Source organism: Osmerus eperlanus, chromosome 14, assembly GCF_963692335.1.
Source record: "Osmerus eperlanus chromosome 14, fOsmEpe2.1, whole genome shotgun sequence".
NCBI lineage: Eukaryota > Metazoa > Chordata > Actinopteri > Osmeriformes > Osmeridae > Osmerus > Osmerus eperlanus.
Window position 1 is genome coordinate 2,211,616 of NC_085031.1, and position 21,605 is coordinate 2,233,220.

General features: G+C 44.1%; 1 protein-coding gene across 1 annotated transcript; it reads right to left on the reverse strand.

Moving 5' to 3' along the window:
- Nucleotides 1–6,120: 6,120 nt before the first annotated feature.
- Nucleotides 6,121–20,801, reverse strand: osbp2a (oxysterol binding protein 2a). Its single transcript, XM_062478525.1, has 14 exons — nucleotides 20,423–20,801; nucleotides 17,629–17,834; nucleotides 14,393–14,643; nucleotides 14,016–14,184; nucleotides 13,658–13,784; nucleotides 13,455–13,521; nucleotides 13,091–13,228; nucleotides 12,752–12,997; nucleotides 8,913–9,033; nucleotides 8,555–8,658; nucleotides 8,085–8,180; nucleotides 7,730–7,914; nucleotides 7,361–7,581; nucleotides 6,121–7,268 (listed from the first exon to the last, which is right to left on the reverse strand). The coding sequence occupies exons 1-14, from the start codon at nucleotides 20,581–20,583 to the stop codon at nucleotides 7,126–7,128; spliced, it is 2,235 nt and encodes a 744-aa protein (XP_062334509.1). The 5' UTR covers nucleotides 20,584–20,801; the 3' UTR covers nucleotides 6,121–7,125.
- Nucleotides 20,802–21,605: the final 804 nt, after the last annotated feature.

The window sequence follows — 21,605 nt, forward strand, 5'->3', positions numbered from 1 at the left end:
GAGCCAGAAGACCTCCCTGCTTTAGCCTCTCTAGATAGACAAGGCAGTCGTGTCACCGCACTCAACTTGCCTGGCCTTCTTGTTCCTCCACTTGTGTCCGTGCAAGGTAGGGTCCCTTCAATTAGACCATCCTCTCCCCTCCTACAAGGCCCCAGTCATGCAGCAGCTGTACCTCAAGCAGACATACTAGCTACTGCACCTTCAGCTACCAATGACCTTGTGAAAATGCTTGCAGAGGCAATAACAGCTAACAGGATTCCGATTCCAGAACCTGCTGTCTTCTTCGGAGATCCCTTGCAGTACACAGACTGGAAGCTGTCCTTTCAGACATTAATAGATCGTAAGAATTTGCCTGCCCAAGAAAAACTATTTTTTCTACGCAAGTACGTAGGCGGCTTGGCCAAACGAGCTATTGAAGGATATTCCCTAATCGGAACACAAGATGCCTATCGTGATGCCTGGGACATACTTGATGACCGCTTTGGAAATCCCTTCATAGTTGGCAAAGCATACAGAGACAAAATACAGTCATGGCATAAGATTGCTTCTAAAGACAGTAAGGATCTTCGTGAGTTTGTAGACTTCTTAATGAGCGTTGAAACCGCCATGCCTTATATTCAGGGCTTGCAAACTCTGAATGACTGTTGAAAATCAGAGAATCATCGCCAAGTTGCCTGACTGGTTGAGTTCCCGTTGGAACAGAACAGCTACAATCTTTCAAGATGAACGCAAAGCCTTTCCTGACTTCAAATACTTCGTTCATTTTCTCAACAAAGAAGCCAGGATTGCCTGTAATCCTATCACCTCATTGCAAGCATTAAGGCCAACAGAACAAGAAGGGTCTAGACAAAGCGATCCAGATCACAAGCTTCACAGAAATCGTAACTCAAGCGCCAAGACGTTTACCACAAGTTCAAGTGAGAAGAGCAACTCTGTGTGTGTTTTTTGCAAAAGGCATGGACATACTTTGCATAAATGTCGAAAGATCATGGAAAAGCCAGTTGAAGAAAGAGTGAAATTTGTTCAATCAGAGAAGCTGTGCTTTGGCTGTCTCAAGATCGGTCACAATTCCAAGTGCTGCATCTCAAGAAGCGTCTGTGAGAAATGCAACAAACGTCATCCAACCTGTCTGCATCAAGATTGGGAGAGAAACCCAAGACTCAGAACTCACCAAACACAGCCCCTGGTGTTTGGTCTGCAGAAAGAAGGCCTGAGCAACCCAATGACCATCTAGAGACGCAGCAAGCAACCTCCAACAGAGTCATTCAGAAGAAGAAAAGCACTCACACCTCGTCAATCCTTCCTTTGTACGTGTCAACAGCAGCTAATCTTGAGGAAGAGGTTTTGGTGTATGCCTTTCTCGACACTCAGAGCGACACCACTTTTATTCTAAAGGATATAGCTGATCTGTTGCACGTCAAGCAAGACCCTGTGAGACTCAAGATCTCCACAATCACGTCAAGAACAAAGGTTGTGTCGAGTCACAAGTTGTATGGACTACAAGTAAGAGGCTTGATGTCTGAAGAAAGAATCAAGCTCCCAGTAACATACACCAGAGAATACATACCTGCCAATAAATCCGACATACCCACATGCAAAACTGCAAAAGGTTGGCCTCATCTAGAACATCTAGCTGATGAGATGCCATCTGAACTTGACTGTGAAGTGGGATTGCTGATTGGCTATAACTGCCCCCAAGTCTTGCTTCCAAGAAATGTGATCAGTGGCGGAGAAGGCCAGCCATTTGCCCAGAAGTCTGTGTTGGGGTGGAGCATCATTGGCTACAGTGATTTTGATGGTGATTTTGAAGATGAAATCGGAGTCAGTCATCGAATCATCTCAAGAGAAGTCTTTCCAGCCACTCAACCACCTCTCAGACTGAGGTCCACTTTGTGTGCCGGACTAAAGTGAAGGAAATACTTACTCCAGCAGACATCGATCTTTGAGTCGGATTTCACAGAGAGGACTGGCGAAGATGTAGCCATGTCCCAAGAAGACCTGTGTTTTTTTAGCCATGCTGAAACAAGGTATCAAGCAGAAGAACGGGCATTTAGTGATGCCACTGCCCTTCAAAGAAGAAAGGCCAATTCTGCCAAACAACAAGGCTTGTGCAGAACATCGACTTCAGTGTCTAAAGAGACGCTTCAGGAAAGATGGACAGTACTATAAAGACTACATGGCCTTCATGGCGGATATTTTTGCCAGAGGCAATGCAGAAAAGGTTCCGGAGTGGGAGATTAGTAGTCGGCCAGCCTGGTACATCCCTCACCATGGGGTTTATCACCCCCAGAAGCCTGGCAATATCCGTGTAGGATATTGCCAGTGTCTGGTCCAGCCAGCAGTCAAAGTGCCAGTGTCTTTGACTGCTCTGCAAAGTTTCATGGTACTTACCTGAATGAACATCTACTGACTGGACCAGACCTCACAAACACCCTTGTGGGAGTCCTGTGTCGTTTCCGTAAGGGTCAAGTGGCCATCATGTGCGACGTAGAGCGCATGTTCCATCAGTTCCATGTCACACAGGAAGATCAAGACTACCTCAGATTCTTGTGGTGGGAAGAGGGTGAACTGGAAGCTCAGCCATCAGTATTCCGAATGAGAGTCCACCTGTTCGGCGCTGCCTCCTCGCCTGGATGCGCAAACTTTGGACTCAAGTATCTCGCTGCTCAAGGTGAGGGCAAGTTCAGTCAAGCTGCAGTAAGATTAATACAACGCGACTTCTATGTCGACGACGGTCTGACAAGTGTCGACAGAGTCCGAGACTATCCAGCTTTCGAGAGAAGTCTGGGAAGCTCCACCTGCACAAGTTCATTTCCAACAGTAAGCAGGTGGTTGCTTCTCTCCCAAGAGAAGAATGTGCTGAAGGTGCAGCTGACTTTGACCTTACCCTAGGAGAGTCCAAGGTAGAACGGGCACTTGGAGTACAGTGGTGTGTGGAATCCGACACATTACAATTCCGAGTGACCGTGAAGGAAAACCCATTCACCAGAAGAGGCGTTCTGTCCACAGTGGCCTCAATTTTTGATCCCCTTGGATTTGTGGCACCCTTCATTCTAGTTGGGAAAAGAATACTGCAAACCATGTGTAGAGACAAGGTGGGCTGGGACGAGCCACTTCCAGATGACCTCAAGCCTCATTGGGAAGCTTGGCTTCAAGACCTCCTTGATCTGTCAGCAATAAAGATATCCCGCTGCTATGTGCCACCAACATTTAAAGATGTTCAGTGTCATGAATTGCACAATTCTTCTGACGGCAGCACGACCGGCTATGGAGTCTGCTCTTACCTCTTACCTGACTGTGACCCTATCTGGTGAGGTGCATTGCACGCTTGTCATGGGGAAGGCCAGAGTGGCACCAACGAAAGTGACAACCATCCCTAGATTAAAGCTCTCTGCTGCCGTCATCGCCACCAGAACAGGTGATCTGCTTAAAAGAGAACTGGAATTGAGTCAGCTCAGTGAATACTATTGGACCGATTCTAAGGTCGTTCTGGGCTACATTAACAATGAGGCAAGACGGTTTCATGTCTTTGTGGCCAATAGAATTCAGAAGATCAAGTCAAGCACAGAACCTCATCAATGGAGGCATGTGACTACAGAACATAACCCAGCTGACCATGCCTCTCGTGGGCTCACAGCAAAGGAGCTCATGGAGTCAAATTGGTTCACTGGGCCAAGTTTCCTGTGGCAAAGAGAACTCTCCAAAGAAGAGGTCAAGGTGGAAGTGAGTGATGGTGACCCAGAGCTCAAAAAGGGCCAAGTCCACACAACCAAAGTAACGGAGAAGATATCTCTGTTGGATTGCTTGCAAAGGTTATCAGACTGGAGTAAAATGGCGAAGGCCGTAGCAAGACTCAAGCGCTGTGCAAGGAATATGAAAGGGCTGGAAGGAAGATCAGAGTCCACATCACTTGATGAAAGAAGAGATGCTGAACAATTCATAATCCGCTTAGTCCAAGAAGAAGTCTTCAGGGAAGAAATCAAGGCTCTTAAGCAAAGGAAAGAGGTGAAATCAAACCAGTCTTCCAGACTGCACAAGTTAAGTCCATTTGTGGATGACCAGGATATTTTGCGGGTGATAGGAAGATTGACTCGCGCAGCACTCCATCCCTATGTCAAGCATCCCGCTATTCTTCCTAAGGGACATCATGTTTCTCGTCTACTCATCAAGCATTTTCATAAACGGATTTGCCATCAAGGTCGTGGCATGACCATGAATGAGATCCGCTCTAATGGCTTTTGGATTCTGGGATGTAGCAGTGAAGTGTCCTCCATCATCTACAAATGCGTGAAATGCAGGAAGTATCGTAAATGCATTCAAGAACAAATCATGGATGATCTACCGCCTGAAAGATTAGAACCTACCCCTCCATTTACATACAGTGGAATGGACTGTTTCGGACCATTCTATGTGAAGGATGGAAGAAAAGAGTTGAAACAATATGGCCTTCTGTTCACTTGCATGTGTTCTAGAGCTGTTCATATTGAAGTGCTTGATGATCTCAGTTCTGACGCATTTCTTAATGCATTGCGTTGCTTCATTTCCATCCGTGGCAATGTAAGTCAGCTTCATAGCGACCAAGGCACTAACTTTGTCGGTGCGAAGAGAGTGTTCATGGAACTCATGAAAGGATTCACTCAAGAGCGCGTGAAAGAGCTAGGCTGTCGCTTCATCCTGAATCCGCCTTCCTCCAGTCACATGGGCGGAGTTTGGGAGCGACAGATCCGAACAGTGAGGAGTGTCTTGACAGCCATCTTGGATCAGTCTGCCAGAACCCTGGACAGTTCTTCACTTAGAACTTTCATGTACGAAGCCATGGCAATCGTGAATAGTCGACCTTTGACCTCTGAACACCTCAACGATCCATTGGCACCAGAGCCATTAATGCCAAATCATATCTTAACTATGAAGTCTGAGATTATTGCACCACCACCTGGAGAGTTCTCTAGAGAAGATCTCTATCTAAAGAAGAGATGGAAGAGAGTTCAATTCCTGGCTAATGAGTTCTGGACCAGGTGGAAGAAGGAGTATATTTTGAATTTGCAACAAAGGAGTAAGTGGAATAAGAATCGCCAAGACGTAAATGTCAATGACGTTGTCCTACTTCAAGATGACCTGGCACCATGGAACCGTTGGAAGCTTGCTAAAGTGGTTGAAGTCTTCCCAGGATCTGATGGGTGGGTCAGGAAGGTCAAACTTTTGGTCAGTGATGCAACACTAGACAGCAAAGGTGCACGCACCACTAAGCCAGTATATCTAGACAGACCCATACACAAAACAGTATCTTTACTTGAATCTGATTTAAGTGAAAGTTTAATGTTTCTCAAATGCAACTGAAATGTGTTCATGTACTGTGTTTTGTTAACTGAAGAATTATATGTTTGAACTAACCTTTGGGTATTTAAGATCACACCTTGTGTGATGGTGGGAGTGTAATTGCGGTCACAAGTTTTATATTGTTTCTCCACTATGTGGCATCTTGAGCTATCATACATGTGGCATGTCACTTCCTGTTGAGCGTATAAAATAATTGATGTCCGCGTGTTTAACCCTTGTGTTATCTTCGGGTCATTCTGACCCATCAGTCATTGTGACCCACCGTCGTATTGCGACAACTTTACCGCCTACAAAAACAAAGTGAAGCATTTTCTTTTAACCGTTGGGCTGTCTCAGACCCCCCACATTGCGAAGGTTAAAAGAAAATTATTTTTATTTGTTTTTGTATTGGGTAAAATTGGGTAAACACAACGATGGTTCGTTATGAACCTTTGGGTCATGTGACCCGAAAGCAGCACAAGGGTTAAGTTAGCTAAGGTTGAGCTAATTGGAGAAGACGGTGCAAGCTGTATATCCATCCACTCTTAGTCCACAAGCAGGCAAAAGTGGTATGTTGCGTTTGTTTGGTTATTATTTTAATGACATTTGAGTGTTTATGAACGTATGATTGATTGCTGTATGTATTTTATTAATTTCTGCATAGTTCTACGGTGTTTTGGTGTCTGTCTTTGTCGGCGCAATAAAGAACATCTGTACAAAAGAACCTGGACCTAGGATGTGTGACTAAGGGTGGCACACACAGAATTAAACAACCCCAAATAGGAACACAGTCAACAGATGTAACACAATCAATATCTTTACCAATTGTGTGGGTTACAAGTTAATATATTCTCCACAAAACTCATGTAATGATTTTGAACTGAACAAGTCCTGAACCAAAGGTGCATCTGGTGTTAGCAGCCTCCATCACACATGTGCTTATTCATGCTCAGCTAGGAAAAACACCATGAACAAAAACACCAGGAGTGCACTCACGCTGCATTGGAACACTCACCAAAGTTTGAGTTTCCCAAAACACACCCCATTCATGTGACATATTTGCTATGTATATTACTATGTCCAGGAGCCATTCAAGTTGTAGTTTTGTCTTTACTGTAGTTTTTTATGTTTTTAATATATTGTTTTTCTGCCTTCTAGTAGTTGCTCTGGTCAGTCACAATGCAGAGTTAATGCAAACCTCTGAAATCTCCGGTAGGAGGAACATTTTGTTCAAAACCAAGAACAGGACATTAAACTGGCTCCGAACATCAACCTCACCCACCCACCTTTCACACACACACACACACACACACAGCCTTCCCTCCCTCATACACTGCCCCCAGTTAAAAGGCTTGACTACTTATCTTAACCAATTAACTGAGCCCATCAGCCTTTAAAACACAAGAGTTGCATTCACTTGTTAAATGACTACTGATACACCTGACATCCCAAAGGAACCTTGTGAAATAGATATTGGCTCCATGCAATGTGTTCCTCTGACACTCTCTTTCTGACACACACAATCTATTGATCACGCACACATACACAAACGATCTCAAACACACAAACTTAGTACTCATTAAGGCGATGCTAGGGGAAACATACTTGTAGGAAGGTTAATAAGTGTCAAAAAGATTAGCAAGTTTAAAACTGAATATGAATTTTGACACAAATTGACCTTCATACACAGGTGTTAAGAAAAAAAAAAGTTAGTTTGTTCTGAGTGGTACATGAACAAAGAAGAAGAAAGTGTGTTTATCTCAGTGCTTAAATGTTTTCAGGGAGGGCCACACTGTCTGGGGGGGGGATTTAGAAGATCTCTGGGCATTGGCTCCAGTCCTGTCTGTCCTTGGCCTCCCAGTACCCTCCCCTGTACACGTAGCTGCTCTCTCCCGAAGAATCGTCTGTTTTCCTCTCAAACCACAGTGGCTGGTAGCCTTCTATTTCCTGGCCTGAGGGCGTCAGACACATACAGAGATTGATCAACATGCATAAAATTATACTTTCTATTTTGACAGTGTAATTGTAATTCTCTTTCTCTCACCTTCCTCTAGAGCCTGGTTGGCCTGCGCCTCCCTTCTCCTTCTGTCTAGTCTCTGACGCTCTTCCAGACGCTGTTTCTGGGTGTTGGCCTCATCCCACAACCCCGCCTCCATAAGGCGTTGGTCAGGCCGCAGGCGGCTGTCTGTTGGGGCCACTCCGTCCTCTAGCTCATTCAGTGTCAGAGCCAGGGAAGAGAAGAAGTGCATGTTCTCAGCATTAGCCCTGTTGCGGTGGACAGAGAAGAAGAGCAGGGAAAAATAAGAGAGAGTGGAAATATAGATTGACAGCATATCTGATAATACTTAATGGCTGGGTGGTCTACAGAAAGCCTAAAGTGAGTGTGCTGGAGTGACTAGCCAGCTGTTCTTACGGAAGAGGGTATTTTTTCCACAGCAGTTTGGGTTGGAGGGTCTGGTACACGGTCTTCTGTTTACCCTCTGATCCTCCACACCCCCGACTGCTTTCCACAATCTTGGCGCTTTCCATTTTGTCATCCCACGTGCCTGACAGGATGTAGTGAGCTATCCCCTCGCTGTTGGCCACTACCCCTGTTACCTGGAGATAGGGGAGATACAAGACACAACATCGAGAGGAAGTGAGAGAGGGAGACAAAAAGAGGAAGAAGAGGATAGGTAAATATAGGAGGAAGACAAGAGAATAACTTGTTTTCCGCAGTGAGGATACAGAAAGGTACACCTGAGTCCAATAGAGAGTACACAATGTACCTTGCGAGGGACGTCTCTGGAGAAGTAGCTGTAGGGAGAAAACTTGAGGTGGCAGGTGTCCTTGGTCCTGTGATTGGCAATTTCAATGTCCCCAGACTGAAGAAAAAGAGATCTCAAGTTAAAAACTACCTTCATACATAAAACATTCATGGTGTCATTAAATGCTATGAAAAACTAAATGCCATGGTCAACTTGTTATTCATCGTTCTGCTAAGTACTGTTGAGGTCACTGCATGAGTAAGAAAGAGTAAGAGATGGAGAGAAAGAGATTAAGAGACAAAGTGCAGTACAAATTAAGCATAAGACACCCATATTGGATTGGTTGTCTGTCAAACACGGTGAACTGATAAGTCATGGGTAACCCATGCCGTCTGGGGGAAGCCACTACGCTGATTCTGCCTTGTAACGGGCTGACAAAACAGACAGAGTGGACCAAACAAACAGACACTTAACGTGCAATACGCCCACACCTGGTCAATCCACAGTTTGCCCACAATGATGTTGTGCACTGTGGAGGTGATCTTGCTCCACACATAGTGGTTCCCACAGGAGTGGAACTGCAGATGGATGCTGCCTACAGAGAGAAGAGAGCAGGAAAGAGAAGTAGAACACAATCAAATCTTATTTGTATGCCCTCATTATAGCATGTATAGCAATGTCACAGAGGGCTTTCCATAGAACTGCACCTATGATCAGCATAACTGGTTTTGGTATGGTATCAACCATAACAAAGAACTCTATTAGTATCAAACAGCCTATTCACATTGCTACTTGTACCTCTGGATATAATCAGTGTTTGATGTTAAAAGGATGATGTTTGGGGCTCACCTAATGGCATGACAGAGATGTACTTTCCCCGGAACTTGCTGTCAATGGTGATTTCCTGCCACAGGGTCCAGCCTCGCTGTGATGTCACATGGTGGGCAGCAGCTGGTGGGTGGTGGCTGACCTGAGCGGTAGCATAAGCACAGCATGCATATGTATTTATTAGGGGTGGAACGGTACATGTATTCGTACCGAACCGTACGGTTCATGAAATTACACGGAGAATACACGGTATAAAAATAAATAAAACTCGCGTGCAAATTAATTAATGTAATGCGGAACTACTGTTAGATACTTGTGTTCTTTCGGGACATATAATCTGTAGCTCTGAAGCTCCGGTTTAGCGCCGCCGTGAGTCAGAGATAGGCTAGCTAGCAGCACTAAGGACGAGTATGGCGACCCAAGAGAGATAGAGGACCCGCCGGCCTTTTTAAGATTGCAAGTTTGGGAAAACTTTGGTTTGCTATTAAGTTACAGTAGTACAGGCGAGAGAGTGGTGGATAAGACGAGTACTGTGTGTCGGCGTTGTTCAGCAGTTGTGGGCAGTGACGTGCAGTCTGGGTAGGCAAGGTAAAGGTTTTACGACCTTTACGAGTGAAACGGAAGGCTTCCATGACCTTCTGTATCCAGATATTTACAACTATCAACTTTCATTCGTCCTACTCTGGAGAATCTTTGAAAGCCTACAAAAGCCTGGAGGGATATAAATGGACGCAATCAGCGGGATTAGTGATGAATATTCAGCTTTGAAGTCTACCGGCTACAAATTGCTATGTGTAACGTTAGCTAATGCAGTCAGTTTTATAACTTCTATAGCTAGCTAGTGTTAGCTAGTCTGTAACGTTCGTCAACGGTTAGCTACTAACTTTGGCTAACATTCATTATATCAGTGCACTTTTCATCACAAAAATGCCATAACATTCATTACAGATAAGCCATTCCAAGAGACTGAATGATCTTCAGTTGAAGCCATGGGTGGTTGTCAGGAATTATGGGGTTCTTCTCTCTGGATCTTAGGAATCCTATAAAATGCTCTCCCTTAATCTTTTCCCCGATGGTTCAGGCATCCCGGCGCACAGCAGCTATCCACCATGTTAAATCAACGTTTACTGAAATAGGCAGCAAATTAAACTATGTATAATATGTATGTAAGTATATATGTATGTACACTCTGGCGCTCCACTTGGCTCTCCACTTTACTGCCAAAATGGCGATGACCGGTGCATGCTGGGATTGCGTGACGTCAACTCCCGGAGCAGTGCCTTTACTGTCCGTTCACTGCGGACAACAAGCGAACAACTCACTTGCGCACTTCGATCCTGTATTCTTCAACATGTACAGTACCAGTTAAAAGTTTGGACACATTTTCCCATTAAAGTGCCTAGCCTCACATCACGGCACGTCACTGGTTGTGGGGTATGTGAGTGGAAATACATCTAACATGCTAACGCATATAATGCATCTGGCGTGTGCTAAATATCCGACGCCATCACCCAGGTGTGCCAATCACTGGAACGAGAAAAAAAAAACTTCTCCCTACAGTGCTTAACCAGACATTAGATACACATAGAAATTGGGCCAAATAAATTACTCACGCAATCGGAATTTACATGTCATCTTCAATGCGCCGTATTCACTCGTAGATGAACCTGGTTTGTTTTGCTTTTCCCTCCGTTGTACCGAACTCGTACCGAACCGTGATGTCTGAACCGCGTTATGAACCGAACCTGACTTCAGTGTACCGTTCCACCCCTAGTATTTATGTGTGTGTGAATTTGCGTGTGTAAGTGTTCCAAGTGTGTGTGAGTAGAGATCAACCATAACATTTTGACCACTGCAGGTGAAGTGAATAACACTGAATATCTCATTATCATGACATCTGTCAGTGGGTGGGATATATTAGGCATGAAAAGCCATGTTTCCACCACAGGAACTATGCCCAGGAAGTAGGAACTTTTGGAGTACTCCACCACCCTTTTTTCCCCCCAAGTCTCTGTTGTTGTTGCACAAATATGTCTGTTGCTTTGTATGACATTATTGTTGTTGTATAGTCTTCTACATTACCATCCCCTCCTGAACTAGAAGGAGCAGTCGCACGCAGTCATACGTCACCGGACCATTTGCCTAACTTCCCAGTACTTTAGACTGCGATGGAAACACAGACAACAAAGGTCTGGAAGAACCTAATGGTCCCTTTAAAAAGTTTCTGGGACTAAATGTTCCGGGTAATTTCAGGTTGTTTTAAAGCGTCTCCAAAACTGCAGCTTTTCTGGTGTTCCCGGTCTGAAGTGGTCAATACCTATCAAAAGTGGTCCAAGGAAGGAAAAGCAGTGAACTGGCAGGGTCATGAGCAGGCAAGGCTCATTGATGCACGTGGGGATCGAAGGCTCGCCCATGTGGTCAGATCCAACAGACAAGCTACCGTAGCTCAAATTGCTGAAAAGGTTCATGCTGGTTCTGATACAAAGGTGTCAGAACACACAGTGCATCACAGTTTGTTGCATTTGGGGCTGTGTAGCCTCAGACCAGTCATGGTGCTCATGCTGACCTGTCCACTGCCAAAAGCGCATGCAATGGGCACGTGAGCATCAGAAATGGACCACGGAGCAATGAAAGAAGGTGGCATGGTCTGGTGAAGCACTTTGATGTGCGTGTGCGTCGGTTACCTGGCGAGCACATGGCAACCAGGATTCACTATGGGGAGAAGGCAGGCCGGCAGAGGCAGTGTGATGCTTTGGTCATTGTTCTGCTGGAAAACCTTGGGTCCTGCCATTCATGTGGATGTTACTTTGACATGTACCACCTACCTAAGCATTGCTGCAGACCATGTAAAATCCTTTCATGGTGTGGAAGAAGTTGGGATTTCCTCTCTGCTTACATTATTCACTAATCAATAGAACTAGTCATTGGATACTAGTTAGTATGTTCTCATGTAAGCTTGATATTAATAAGAGTAGATTGTGTCTGTGTCAGGGTTAATAGATGTTCGGGGTCAGGAGAAAGTACTAGGTAAATGTCCCTTGTCATGACTACAAGGATTATTAATAGCAAGCTTACATGAGAACATACTAACTAGTATCCAATGACTAGTTCTATTGATTATTGAATAATGTAAGCACACAGGAAATCCCAATTTCTTTCACAAAGGAAACTGTATTTTTTGATGGCAGTGACATCTTTAACCCTTGTGCTGCCTTCGGGTCACATGACCCAAAGGTTCATAACAAACCATCGTTGTGTTTACCCAATTTTACCCAATCCAAAAACAAATAAAAATAATTTTCTTTTAACCTTTGCAATGTGGGGGGTCTGAGACAGCCCAACGGTTCAAAGAAAATGATTCACTTTGTTTTTGTGTGCGGTAAAGTTGTCGCAATACGACGGTGGGTCACAATGACTGATGGGTCAGAATGACCCGAAGATAACACAAGGGTTAAGCAGGATAATGCACCATGCCACAAAGCTAAAATGTTTCAAGAATGGTTTGAGGAACCCAACAAGGAGTTGAAGGTGTTGACTAGACCTTGAATCGGCCTCCAAATGGGATGTGCTAGACAAACAACACCGATCCATAGAGGCTCCACCTCGCAACTTGCATGACTTAAAGGATAAGCTGCTAACATCATGGTGCCAGATAACACAGTACACCTTCAGAGGTATATTAGGCAGGTGGTCATAATGTTTATGGCTGATCGGTGTATGTGTGTGTGTACACGTGTGTGTGTGTCTGTGTAAATATGTTTGATGTACTTGTAAATATGTTTTGTGTGTTGTGAATCACGGGCAGGTCATACAGTATTTGAGAAACAGACAAAAAACGTATGTGCATCTGATTGTCTAACCTGTTCACAGATGGAGCGATAGCCGTATTCATCAAGGCGGTCCAGCTCATATGTCTCCCCCAGCAGGGGGTTGAAGGGCTTGGCAGTGCGGTGGACAGTGGTGGAGTAGGAGGAGACAGAAAAGGCAGCCACCAGACACATCTGGTCCAAAGAAGAATCGCAGCGAGCTGCCCTGTCCAAGATCTCACAGTACTCCAGGTCCTCAGTCAGTCGCTGCAACATCGAAAGCGGCTCACTGAAATTGACCTTTAGGGGGGGAAAACATTTTTTGCATTGTGAATGAAAAATAGCACTATATTTTTTTGGAATGACAGCATGTCCATTTCTGTCTTTTCTCACAGGCATGGGGATCTTGGACAGCTCCTTTCCAATGCAGTTCTTCATGATGCTCCACAGGTTGAGGGAGTAGTTTGGTTTATCTGGGATGCGGCTGCGTCGGGTCCTACGTAGCTGCAGGTGGTTAGAACCTGACAAGTCCTGCGAAACATCCATAATAATGAAACAGTAGTTAGATATTGTCCATTTTTTGAGTTGCTTTGTATAGAAGTGTCTGCTAAATGAACTGTATGTTAATGTACACAATCTTGACTAGGCTACTGCTCATATAGTCTCAGAGAGAGGTGAAGGAGTCTTATCCCTCTGCAGACTTGTCTCTCTTGAGTGTTGAAGTGCTCTGGCTGAGATCATGATCATGCAGACTCACATTGTCATCGTGGCTCCATTCAGTGGGAACCCCTCCACTCATAATACTCTGGTTACTGCCTGAACGCCTGGGAACGATACACAATTGTTATATACGTCAATTATATATCAACAGTAAGAATGCCTGTAAGGATCAGTGGAGCTGAGATCTTTAACCATGACTGGATGCGCCCATCGACAGTGCTTTCCTCTTTATTGACTTACTTGTGCTGAGAGTGGTCAGTGGCCGTCACTGTGATAAAGGAGGGAGAGTCCTCCATGGCGTCAAAGAACTCTGTGTCTTCATTCTCGTCACTGTCATCCCTCTCCTGATTGCTCCCAGCTCCCTCAGCTACAAACATGTACGCAAACACACTTACTGAGTCGGCACTTCTACAATACAATTTTGGATTATATTCATGTTTGATATTCAGGAAAGACATATCCCACTAATCTTAGTGCATTACCAAAAATTACAACAGGTGGGTGTGTGCGTGTGTCAAAGGAAGGAACGAAGGAACGTGTGTCAAACGAAGGAATTTGTGTGTCAAACTTGTGCGTGTCCGACTTATGTGTGTCTGACCTGTGTGTGCGCTGGGAGCCTCTCTCCAGGCTCGCTCCAGGCTGTTGTGCTGCTTGGCTAGCTGCTCGATTGTCTCCTCCAGATGGTGGCGCTGTTCTCTTTCATACTGCAGGGCCCTCTGCCACCTACGACTGTGTGTCTCTGCTACGTCCAGGAAGTCTCGACATGCCTGCACACCCGCAAGCCAATAACACATAGATTAAATAAGCAACATCAGTTACATTAAAGTAAAGCATACAGTAAGTACACCTAATGTTAATATTATACTTGTATTGATCAGAGGATCAGAGTGGCTGGCTGGCTTTAGTCACACAGTAAGATGGACTCAGGTAAACAATAAAAACGACTCAATGACAGCTGAGAGCCGCAGTGCTCACATTGATCATAGCATTCGAGGTGATTCGGAAGAGCGTGGCACGCTCGTTGACAGTCTTGAGTTTGTCGGTGCCGTCGCTGTGGCCACGCAGGTCCTCAAGCTCGCTGAGGGAGCGCTGCAGAGCAGCACCGTGCTTGCCAATGAGCTCGTTGCAGGTGTTGAGGTCGTCCAGCTTACTGGCCAGGGTGTTGAGGGCCCCCTGGGTCAGGTTTCGATCCTGCTGAGGCACGGGACACTCGTCTCCTGAGTCATCTGCAACACCGGCCAGGAAAGACAAGCCGCTATTGTAAATAAGATTGTATGATTGTATAAGATATGTTTTTAATGACTTGCTTGGTTGAATAAAGGTTAGATTCAATAAATAAATAAATTGACAGGGGGAAAACATTACACACCTTCATTAGTCAGACTGTAAGTGCTTAATTCATACTGCCTCTGTGCTGTATAGGTTTCAATGCAAGTATGATAGGATGCTCTCCTGCTCTTGTGATGGTGGTCATTCTTCTCACCCAGTTTCCGTTACATAATAAAATAAAAAGGTAGCCAGCAGCACAAATGTGCAGCTGAAGAGACCAGGAGGCAGAGAGTAAGTAAGAGTTCCTCAAAGCTCCCATCCGCTCTACCAGCAGGAAACTGTGAATGAAAAATGGTTGCCATGGAAACACTGGCTCACACAAATGGGAAAGCAGGGTTTTTTTTAGCTGCAGTGTGAGAAAAAAATTATGACGCACTTCACTTCCCCCTCCGCCCCTTTTCCTGAGCTGGAATGAGCTGGACCATTTGTTTCAGGGAGCTTTGTGGAGGAAGGGATGAAGGGAGAAGAACGCCCAGGCATCTGCCACCAAGGGGATACATCCTTTGTAGACCGGCTCCTGCTACTGAGAGATCATCAACGTCACAAGGGACCCATACGTAAATCAGACAAATACAGAGGAGCTGTACTCCTTAGACCAGTTTCACAGTAAGCAGAAGTGTAAACTAACACCCCAGTGTTTGGGGGCACACTGTACAGTGTTAATATCGATGGGACTACACTCTCTGGTAAAACATGGAGCTTAATTCGAATGGAAGAACCCTTAATGAGAAGACCACATTGCTGGAAAACATTGTACAGACTTGAACGCCGAATTTATGACAATATAGAAAATATTTCCGAACAAGTTGTTTGTAGTAGATTTAGGCCAGTGTCCGAGCTGCTCATTGCTTTACTATCGAAATAATTTATTAGAGACTTCTGTGGGGAGGGGGATCAATTAGGAAAAACTGGATTAATGAGCTCTCAGGGGGGTGGGGATTAAATGTAGCGTTAAAAACACCTCCAGGCATCTGCTGGGGTATGATCCATATACCTATATATGGATCATATATAGGGAGTCAGACGGCTGAGCGGTTAGGGAATCGGGCTATTAATCAGAAGGTTTCCGGTTCGATTCCTGGCTGAGCCAAATGACGTTGTGTCCTTGGGCAAGGCACTTCACCCTACTTGCCTCGGGGGGAATGTCCCTGTACTAACTGTAAGTCGCTCCGGATAAGAGCGTCTGCTAAATGACTAAATGTAAATGTCATATGGAGGGGGCTGTCAGTCTCCCTCAAGTAGTCTCACACAAGGGTACCTCAGTGTATGTCTGTCTTTTATGTGCCATGAAAGCAGGTTGTTAGACACAATTCCAGTTGTCCCCGAATACATCAGCACTGAAGAGTACAGTACAGTATAGCCTACTAAAGCTGTTTATAATCGTCAGTCAGTCAGTCAGTCAATAAGTCACACAAGATAGACAAGCAACAGATAAACACTCAGACACTGACACACACAGTCTAATCTCAGCCAAGCTCTTCAAACTGAGGAACCTGACTGGACAGAAATGAACAATAGCCGTCTCTATTGAGGAAATACCCACAGGCAATACACATGACCACACACTCACCCACATATTTTCATTGACTAGTGTGTTGTCGTAATTATTTTATACAGTTAAAATAATTTATTAGCTCAGTAGTAACCCTATCTTCAGAACAATTACAGGTAATTGATACTTACAAAGGAAAAGATAATAAGGAGGCAGCAATCATTTCTCTTTCTCTCTTATCCTTAGTGCCGCGGAGGGAAAATGTTGCCCTCTCTCCCTCTTTCTTTTTCTCCACCTGCCGCTCCTTCACCCTCACTTGCTTGCTCCCCTCTTTCCCTCTCCCTCTCCCATTTGCAGAGTGGGAGGAGGCAGAGTCTAAATGCTGGAAGGTCACTCAGTCAGCTCTGACTGTCATCATAGTAAGTAAAAAACTGGGATAGTAGGAGGAAAGGAGAGAGGAGCAAGTTTGTAAGAAAATATGACAATTATAGAGGTGTGAGAGGAAGAGAGGGTGGTAGAAAGAGGAAGGAGGCAGAAAGAACAATGGATGTATAGAGACAGAAAGAAATAGAGAGGAAGTGTAAAGACAGAATGTGCTACCATCACAAGGCCTACCCTAGCACTATCTGGCAGTACAACACCTAAACTCTGGTAATTTGATAAGTAATTTGACAAATAACCAGCTTCATGGCAAATAGGGGGATGGAAAATGGGCCAATACATATAAAGGTTATATCATAGCATATAAAGGTAGAGCAAAGGAATACAAATACAGGTCTCTCCTGCAGAACCTTAAGTTATTGACTGAGATAATATCCAATAGAATACATTTTTCAATTTATTCAACTTAAACCTTGTTTATCTGAGTCAGAGAAAAACAAGGGCACCCTCTTGTGGTCTGTCATTTTAAATACTCAGATAACCTTGGCATGGATAACATTCACTGGAATAATTTAACCATAACCTTGAGTTAAAGAAAAAGGCTAACAAAGCATATTAGCATATTATTAGTGGTTCCAGTTGATTCAAAATGTTATCCTGTACCACAATGTCATGTAATTCTGAATATAACCAAGGCCCAAATAGCCCCAGATATTTTAAGACATTTAATGTCCCACCAAAGAAAATATTTGTAAACAGTTCAACCAACCATGATTGTTTGCTGGCCTGGTTACAATCTTTTGAAATTTAGCCTTAGGCTGCCTTGTGATATGTCTGAAAATGACCATGAATAACCAGGCAACTTCTGATTCATTTGTGAGAGGGTGTACCTGAAACCCACCATTCTCTAGACATTCTGTTCACAGGGAGAGGATGACCAATTAAATACATTGTTTTGCAGCAATTTGTTTAACAGAGTTAACAGAAATGTGGTCATCTCTTTTCTCACCTGAATGATGCATCAGGTGGGTGGCATTGGCCTTGGCCTGCTGGAGGGCAGCGACCCAGTGCTGACACTCCACATCTGACGTGGCCTTCAGGTGGTAGCTGCGTCCTCCACTGGTTAACACCAAGTGGCAAGTGTCTCCCACTTCGATGTGTGCTGTTGCAAGGGTGATGGTGCCCCGGCAGGTGTGTGCCATTTCTGCCTGTGTCCTATCATACAGGTTAAGAAACACAGGTTGTAGAAAATATGCTGAAAACTATAGTGTTCCCTAGTCCTGTGCATGCATTTCCATTTCACACACAGTATTTCTTTCAATGGCTCTCACAGTTTGTTTCAACAAAAATGTAGCTATCTTGTCCATCATCCATGCAAGTGCTAGTGTTTGCATGCATTAGGCTAGACTGAGCATGAAATGTTGATTTGGTAAAGTTACATAAACACGCTGCGGAAAGAAGTAGGCCTAATGAGTGGTGTGTATGGGCAAAAAGCTTTGTACTAATTCTACCAATGCTCATGCATAAAAACAGCCCAGAACACAACAGGTCATCCATTAGGCTTAGGGTTTGAGGTGATCTATCAGCACGTGGACCCTCCCTTGGAGCCTAGAGTGGGTTATAGATGGAGACAGGTTTGAGGTGTGACACATACAGTTAGGTCCATAAGTATTTGGACATTGACACAATTTTCATCATTTTGGCTCTGTATATCACCACAATGGATTTGAAATGAAACAATCAAAATGTGCTTTAAGTGCAGACTTTCAGCTTTAATTTCAGGGTATTTACATCCAAATCAGGTGAACGGTGTAGGAATTACAACACATTTTATATGTGGCCCCCCCCTTTTTAAGGGACCAAAAATAATTGGACAAACTAACATAATCATAAATCTAATTGTCACTTTTAATACTTGGTTGCAAATCCTTTGCAGTCAATGACAGCCTGAAGTCTGGAACCCATAGACATCACCAGACGCTGGGTTTCGTCCCTGGTGATGCTCTGCCAGGCCTCTACTGCAACTGTCTTCAGTTCCTGCTTGTTCTTGGGGCATTTTCCCTTCAGTTTTGTCTTTAGCAAGTGAAATGCATGCTCAATTGGATTTAGGTCAGGTGATTGACTTGGCCATTGCAGAACATTCCACTTCTTTGCCTTAAAAAACTCTTTGGTTGCTTTCGCAGTATGCTTCGGGTCATTGTCCATCTGCACTGTGAAGCGCCGTCCTATGAGTTTTGAAGCATTTGGCTGAATCTGAGCAGATAATATTGCCAGAAACACTTCAGAATTTATCCTACTGCATTTGTCAGCAGTCACATCATTGATAAATACAAGGGAACCAGTTCCATTGGCAGCCATACATGCCCACGCCATAACACTACCTCCACCATGCTTCACTGATGAGGTGGCATGCTTTGGATCATGAGCAGTTCTTTCCCTTCTCCATACTCTTCTCTTCCCATCATTCAGGTACAAGTTGATCTTGGTCTCATCTGTCCATAGGATGTTGTTCCAGAACTGTACAGGGTCTTTTAGATGTTTTTGGGCAAACTCTAATCTGGTCTTCCTGTTTTTGAGACTCACCAATGGTTTACATCTTGTGGTGAACCCTCTGTATTTACTCTGGTGAAGTCTTCTCTTAATTTTTGACTTTGACACAGATACGCCTACCTCCTGGAGAGTGTTCTTGATCTGGCCAACTGTTGTGAAGGGGTTTTTCTTCACCAGGGAAAGAATTCTTCTGTCATCCACCACAGTTGTTTTCCGTGGTCTTCCGGGTCTTTTGGTGTTGCTGAGCTCACCAGTGCGTTCTTTCTTTTTAAGAATGTACCAAACAGTTGATTTGGCCACACCTAATGTTTTTGCTATCTCTCTGATAGGTTTGTTTTGATTTTTCAGCCTAACGATGGCTTGCTTCACTGATGGTGACAGCTCTTTGGACTTCATATTGAGAGTTGACAGCAACAGATTCCAAACACAAATACCATACTTGAAATGAACTCTAGACCTTTTATCTGCTCCTTGTCAATGAAATAACGAACTCCCATGAGGGAATAACATACACCTGGCCATGGAACAGCTGAGCAGCCAATTGTCCAATTACTTTTGGTCCCTTAAAAAGGGGGGGGCCACATATAAAATGTATTGTAATTCCTACACCGTTCACCTGATTTGGATGTAAATACCCTGAAATTAAAGCTGAAAGTCTGCTCTTAAAGCACATCTTGATTGTTTCATTTCAAATCCATTGTGGTGGTATACAGAGCCAAAATGATGAAAATTGTGTCAATGTCCAAATATTTATGGACCTAACTGTATTTGCTTGAATTTATTTTCTTACAGTTGCCATAGTCCTTGCTTTGCCAGACCTTTCTTAGACTGTTTCAATGCCCTCACTTATGCCTTTTCAACACAAGCTTGGTGTGGGCATAAACGTGAATACTCATAATACTCCGTTTACACACAACAATAAGCACCAATTGAAAAACACAAACAATTTCTAGAAAGCGACAGTGCGCACGTCAAAGCTGCGGAACTTACATTTTCAAAATATTTTATTTGATAGGCTACTGACTGTACGGGCATGTGTAGAAAATGCTAATGAGATGCACCTAAATGAAACATTACGTTGTAGCCTACTGTACTGCTAATGTAGTACAATGTAATTATACAGTATTATGTCAGCACACCGAATAACTCAAACTGATAACTACTAATCTAGCAGTTAAAGATTGCTAGCTAGCCAGCAAGCATGGTGATGATGCGACTAGCTGGCTAGCTAGCAAGCAATTACAGTATCCTACCTGTAATATGAAAGAAGGCCGTTGCTAAGGACGAACCAACGACGTTGGTAGCCCTTCAAGTAGTTGGTCCATTTAAAGAGATAACCTTTGTAGGTGTCCGATCCAGGGGACTGAACCCATGAAAGAGTAGGGGACGGTAAACTCTTCACTAGTTCACTCATTTGCCCCGCACATTAAACGGTCTCGGTCGGAGCCGGATGAGGCAACAGCTGTAGCTGCTAGAAACCGCTGGAGGGATGCTGCTGATGCTGACTAGCAGTCATTCAGCTTTGCAAGGAACCCGGAACGACCATGAAGCACAGCAAGTAGGTAAAACAGCCAGCAGCCCTGTATCTAGTTAGACCTAGCTCGTGGACTACAGATCCAGAACTGTTGCGAGAGATGCAGAGACCAGCACGCGAACAAGGATAAATAAGCGCGAGTCATTCACAATGCTGATGAAAAGAGTCGTATGGGGTTCCATTTGTGCCAAAAATATGGGGTTCCATTTGTGCCAAAAAAGTTGATGCTTTTGTACAATGGATCTTGGCGATTGCTTTGCTCTCAGTCGTTTACTTCGCAGCTGTTCTTGTGATTTGCTGCGTACCATTTGTGCCAAAAATAAGTCGATGCTTTTGTACAATACGTCTGGTTATCTTGGCTATTGCTTTGCTCTCAGTCGTTTTCTTTGCAGCGTTGCGTTTACAATGTGCCACTTCACCTGTCGTTTGCTGTGGTCGTTGTTTTTGTCTTTGGCTATTGCTTTGCTCTCAGTCGTTTACTTTGCAGCGTTGCGTTAATGTGCCACTTCACCTGTCGTTTGCTGTGGTCGTTGCTTTTGTCTTTGCATCTTGACGATCACGTGGATCCTTGCAGTTACGTAGCCTACCTGCTGCCTTTGAAATCAGATTTCTCCCGCTGCCGATTTCATTGGTTTGCAGCGCTAAAACTATTTTGTATTTAGATTTTATTTGTCTTAGCCTCCAATCATCAAAAACTAATTTTAACAGTATAAAATCACAAGATAGCTGGATAATGTAAGTGTTACATTGTTATGTAGCCTACACACAGCCTATATAGGCTACAGTGTCAAGTTTTCAAAAAAATATGTTCAGACTCATCTTAAAATTGACTCCATTTATTTGTGAATACCTCAACAATTACACACAATACAGAACAATAAACTTTTGAGTGTTTTATAAAA

Excerpts from the sequence above, each read along its gene's own strand:
- osbp2a (XM_062478525.1), bottom strand. The coding sequence starts at position 20,583 with ATGAGTGAACTAGTGAAGAGTTTACCGTCCCCTACTCTTTCATGGGTT. Across the intron at positions 14,644-17,628 it reads CCACCTGATGCATCATTCAG|ATGACTCAGGAGACGAGTGT; the intron begins GTGAGAAAAGAG and ends CCGGTGTTGCAG. Across the intron at positions 8,659-8,912 it reads CATCTCTGTCATGCCATTAG|GCAGCATCCATCTGCAGTTC; the intron begins GTGAGCCCCAAA and ends TTCTCTCTGTAG.